Source organism: Panthera tigris, chromosome A1 (assembly GCF_018350195.1).
Source record: "Panthera tigris isolate Pti1 chromosome A1, P.tigris_Pti1_mat1.1, whole genome shotgun sequence".
Lineage (NCBI taxonomy): Eukaryota > Metazoa > Chordata > Mammalia > Carnivora > Felidae > Panthera > Panthera tigris.
Window position 1 is genome coordinate 83,084,737 of NC_056660.1, and position 4,773 is coordinate 83,089,509.

Sequence of the window (4,773 nt, forward strand, 5' to 3'; positions counted from 1 at the left end):
TATAAATGTCCCAGATTCAATCACAAATGATTATGATTTTGGTACTTAAATTATAAGTTATTTAATGAATCAAGAGAGACTGCTGGTGAGAACACTGTCTTGAGAATTCATAGTAAAATGCTAAGTGACCATGTGATAAAAGCAGAACTTCCTTTACTTCAAGAAGCAACAGTTACAGACTCAGAAATCTCTGTTGTAAGGACCTTTTTCCCTTTCTTGATCTTTAATAGGAAATTCTTCCTTAAGATGGGAAAATTTGATACAGAAAGGTTAGGTAACATGGCCAAGGATAGAAAATACAGAAATTAAAAAGCCAAGATTCAAACACCAGTGAGTTTACGTACAAGCCAATGATCTTAAGCCCACTCTCATTTGCACCTGAAATTGGCACATGGATTTGAAGTAATTTAGAAATGTTTAAACTTGAATCAGAAAAAAAAAAAACACAATCAGTTCAAAAGCTGAACAATAAGTTACTAGGGATATGAAAAGGTAGAAGTCTGAACATTTTAATAAAATCTATCAAAACAGAAGACTGTTCACTGAGTACGTTAGGTAATCCAACTTGTTATCAGAAAAGCCATCAGAAAGACCAGTTTAAAGACTGGATGTATGGGGGGGGGGGTGTCATTAACTCGTAAATTTAAACAATTAGTATGTTGAAGGGGCAGGATTACCTTATGATTCCAAATCAAATCATGTTATACAATAAGTTTCACATGAGCAAGGATATTGGTTAAAAAACCTTTAATTGCACAAAAAGATTAATTCATGAAATGAACCACTCATTATAAACACTTATATGCTGCAAGTTCTAAGCATTAGAAAAACAAATGATTTCAACATATTTTATTCACATAAGAAATGCTAAGTCTGTAAAATACTAAGAGCAATTTTTCCTTTTATTTTTATCATTGTTGCCATAATTAATTGTAGGTAATACATTGCATGATTACTATTTGTTAGACACCATGCAGAGTACACTTATTGGACTGACAAACATGCTAAATTCATAAGTCAATCCCAAAACTACCCTGTAATCTTAATATGTCTAACATGTTCATTTACCCAACTGATCTCCAAGATGCTTTTGTTCTTTTTTCAGAGTTTTAACAATAAGTCCTGCCCTTCACAAATAGAAGCTCTCATTGATTCTAATTGCACTGATAAAATAGAAACAATTAGAAGAGAACTTACTTGTATCACATATACACTGCCTTAGTTTCTGCTAGAGGAAATGAAGTGACTATACTAACTCAAAAAATAATCAACTTGTTTACTTATAAATTGGTTACTATGCTCTCTATCTCTATCAAAGGTCAACCTTCTGGAAGCAGTTCCTTCCATTTTTTTTATCCATTATCAATTTGTTCTTTGTATATATTATTCCCTTTAACATATCTGCAATATATTACAACAAAACACATTGATATCATATCCCTTTCTAGCTACTGGTCCATTTTTCTGTTCTCACACACAAAAAATGTGTTTATACTAGGCTCACTTATCCACTTTCTCTCCTTATATTTTACCCTGTATCCTCTCTGAGCACTCCACTGGGCTTGTTCTTATTAGGGTCACAAGAGATCTTTGCGTGGACAAATAGAGTGGCCAACTCAAAACTCTCATTGTGATCCAATAAGAAATAGTATCTACTGCAGTTGATTAGAGTCTCCAGTTTCGACGTTTTCTCACTTGTACCTAGATATTACTTCTTACTCCATCAATCATTATCTTTTGTCTCACTTTCTAGCCAGCTGAACACAGTTGCCTAAGTCTCAAACCTTTACTCTTACCTAAGTTTTAACTGATCCTATGTCTTTAAATATTTTCTTCGACTCTTAAGAATAACAATTTAAACCCTCAGCCCTTACCACTAATATGAATCCTGAATGGCTTCATATATCTAATAGACATTTAAAATTTTTCTCAACAACTGGGGCGCCTGGGTGGCTCAGATCATGATATTGCGGTTTGTGAGTTCAAGCCCCTTGCAGGGCTCTGTGCTGACAGCTCAGAGCCTGGAGCCTGCTTCAGATTCTTGCCTCCCCCCACCTCTCTATCCCTCCTCTGCTCATGCTCTGTGTCTCTCAACAATAAATAAACATTAGATTTTTTTAAAAAGTTTCTCAACAACTAAATTATTGTTTTCTCCTACTCAATCCTGCCACTCTAAAAGTTTTCAGAATCTTAGTAAATAGAAACCCTAGTTTCCTTCCACCTGAAGTCAATTGACTTATATTTCATTTCACTTTCTTTCCCAATGGTCATCTTTTCCATGAGCTAAATCCTTTTATGTAGCTACCCTACTCAATCCTTTTCACTCATTTGAAGATTCCTAAGTTGTCTTCCTGCATACAGTCTAGTTCCCTGTTCTATTTCCTACCCTATAGTCATAGTATAGAAGTGTACATAAAATAATGTACATAAAAACGTACATCTTATCAAGTTATATCTATATACAAAATTCTTCAAGAGCTTTCTGTATTATGCCAAACAAACCTAAATTGCACCCAAGTCCTGTTTATGAATCACATATAATTGGGCAATGTAAAATTTCTTCCATAAATGTCACCATTCTTAGAATTCTATTAAAATAGCATGGAAAAAGTCACAGTAGTGCTCTTTGATATTATATATTACAGTCTCTTTTGAGTAGGTGTGTAATGCTTGGACAGTCAATATTCAGTCAATATAGCTAAGCTTATCCACTATTTACTATGGTTTCATATTTGACAGGCAACTATTTTTAGTGTGAGTCCTATGAAGATGATCTTAAAGGTTAAAATCTTGAGGCAAAGCCAATAATTAAAGACTTGATTAAAATTGTGTGATTTCTATATTTCATCACTTGTGAATTGGTATTATTTTACTTTATTGATACAAACATAATCACATAATTGTGGCTTCAAAATCTGGTAGTTATGGAAGCTGTTTCTGGGTTAAGTGTGAAAGTAACCTGCAAATATTTTTTTTTTCTTTTTTCAGACTGAGAGACAAAGAACCAGAATCAGATTAATTCTTTAACCTAATAATACCTCATTGTTGGTAGCCAAAGTGTATCTGCATACCTAATGAAAAATCCCTGGTTCCCTCCCCCAGGAACAGGAAACCAGACATGATAAATTATCTTAATTAGTTGTAAGTAGTAATATTTGACATCTGACCAAATAGTCTTCTTTAAAACAGGACAACAGAGAATGTTCTCATCTATTCTCAGTTTATTGAATCCCTAAGCATCACTTGTGGATACTTTCTGAGCAGATAAACATCTTGACAATATCTTTTGAAATGCCCCCATGACATCCTTGTTTCTGAGGCTGTAGATAAGAGGATTGAGCATGGGTGTGACAATGGTATAGAAGGCTGAAACTACTTTGTCCTGCTCAGGAGTGTGAAAAGACTGGGGCAGAACATAAGTGTAGAAGGCAGCCCCATAGAAAATGCTGACCACAGTCAAGTGGGAAGAGCAAGTAGTAAAGGCCTTTTTCCGGCCTTCAGCAGAGCGCATTCTGTGGACAGTTAACAAAATAAGAGAGTAGGAGATTGAGATGATAGAGATAGGGATGAGCAACATTAGTACACAGCAGATGTACATCAAGGTTTCATACAAGGATGTGTCAGCACAGGCTAGTCTGAGAACTGCAGGGATCTCACAGAAAAAATGGTTGATATTGCGGGAGTGACAATAAGGAACATTCATGGTGATGGGGGTGAGCAGAAAGCCATCCAGGGACCCCCCAAACCAGGCACCAGCAGCCAGCAGGAGACACACCCTGCGGTTCATCAGGACTGGATACCTAAGAGGGTTACAGACAGCCACATAGCGGTCATAGGCCATGAGGCCCAAGAGGAAGAACTCCGAGCCAATCATGCTCAAGTAGAGGAAGATCTGGATGCCGCAACCCACAAAGGAAATGGTCTTCTCTTTAGAAACCATGTCGACCAGAAGTTTTGGGACAGTGGTACAAATGAAAAGAGTGTCCATGATGGACAGCTGGCTGAGCAGAAAGTACATAGGAGTATGGAGACGGGAGTCCACCTGAATCAAGAATATCATGACCAAATTTGCAGTTACAGCTACCACAAAAATAGCAAAAATAACAGCAAAGACAATCCCAGTAGTTTTATTGTTCACCAGAAGCCCCAGGAGGATAAAATCAGAAGATAAAGTTATATTCTTCATTTACATTGCCTATGTCAGCTCCTGCAGACCAGAAAGCCACAAAGACCAGGAAGTAAAAGGAGAGAAGATCCTTTCAGTATGGGTGAGACTTACAATAGAGATGACACCTCAGAGAGTACTGGTTTGGCTGAAATTTTCCAACACAAAGTGCTAGAGAAAAATGAAGAGACCAAGAGACATATCATAAATCAGAAACTGTAGATCTACTCCTCATTGTTGAAGAACAACACTTTTTGTATTGTGTTTATGTTCATGCTGCAATACATAGATTATGTGAGTGGCATAATAAAGTTGGTATTTGCTATACTTTGATTAGTTTAGCTATATCTTTCCTATTCACTCTATGCATTTCTGGCACCCAAATGTTGTACAAACCATAGTAGGACCAAGTCAACACTGGTTTGAGTAAAGGTCCATTGATTCACTCATTATATGAAAGGCCAAAATTAAGAATGAATAACTTAGGAAAAGTATAAAGAAAAAGCATTAAAAAAATGGATAAAGAAAAGTGTGTCTCCTCTATTCTCAACATTTCGCCTCTGACACTTTTGGTCAGCAAATGTGTGAGGGTCTCCTCCCCATAAAAA

At 36.2% G+C, this 4,773-nt stretch overlaps 1 protein-coding gene across 1 annotated transcript; it reads right to left on the bottom strand.

Annotated features, from left to right (window-relative positions):
• Positions 1-3,232: 3,232 nt before the first annotated feature.
• On the bottom strand, positions 3,233-4,192 carry LOC102950714 (olfactory receptor 2T11). Its single transcript, XM_015542392.1, has one exon. It carries the CDS (start codon positions 4,184-4,186, stop codon positions 3,233-3,235), a length of 954 nt encoding a protein of 317 aa, XP_015397878.2. The 5' UTR covers positions 4,187-4,192.
• Between the last annotated feature and the right edge of the window lie 581 nt (positions 4,193-4,773).

Bases quoted from the DNA above. Each gene is read 5' to 3' on its own strand.
- LOC102950714 (XM_015542392.1), bottom strand. From the start codon at position 4,186: ATGAAGAATATAACTTTATCTTCTGATTTTATCCTCCTGGGGCTTCTG.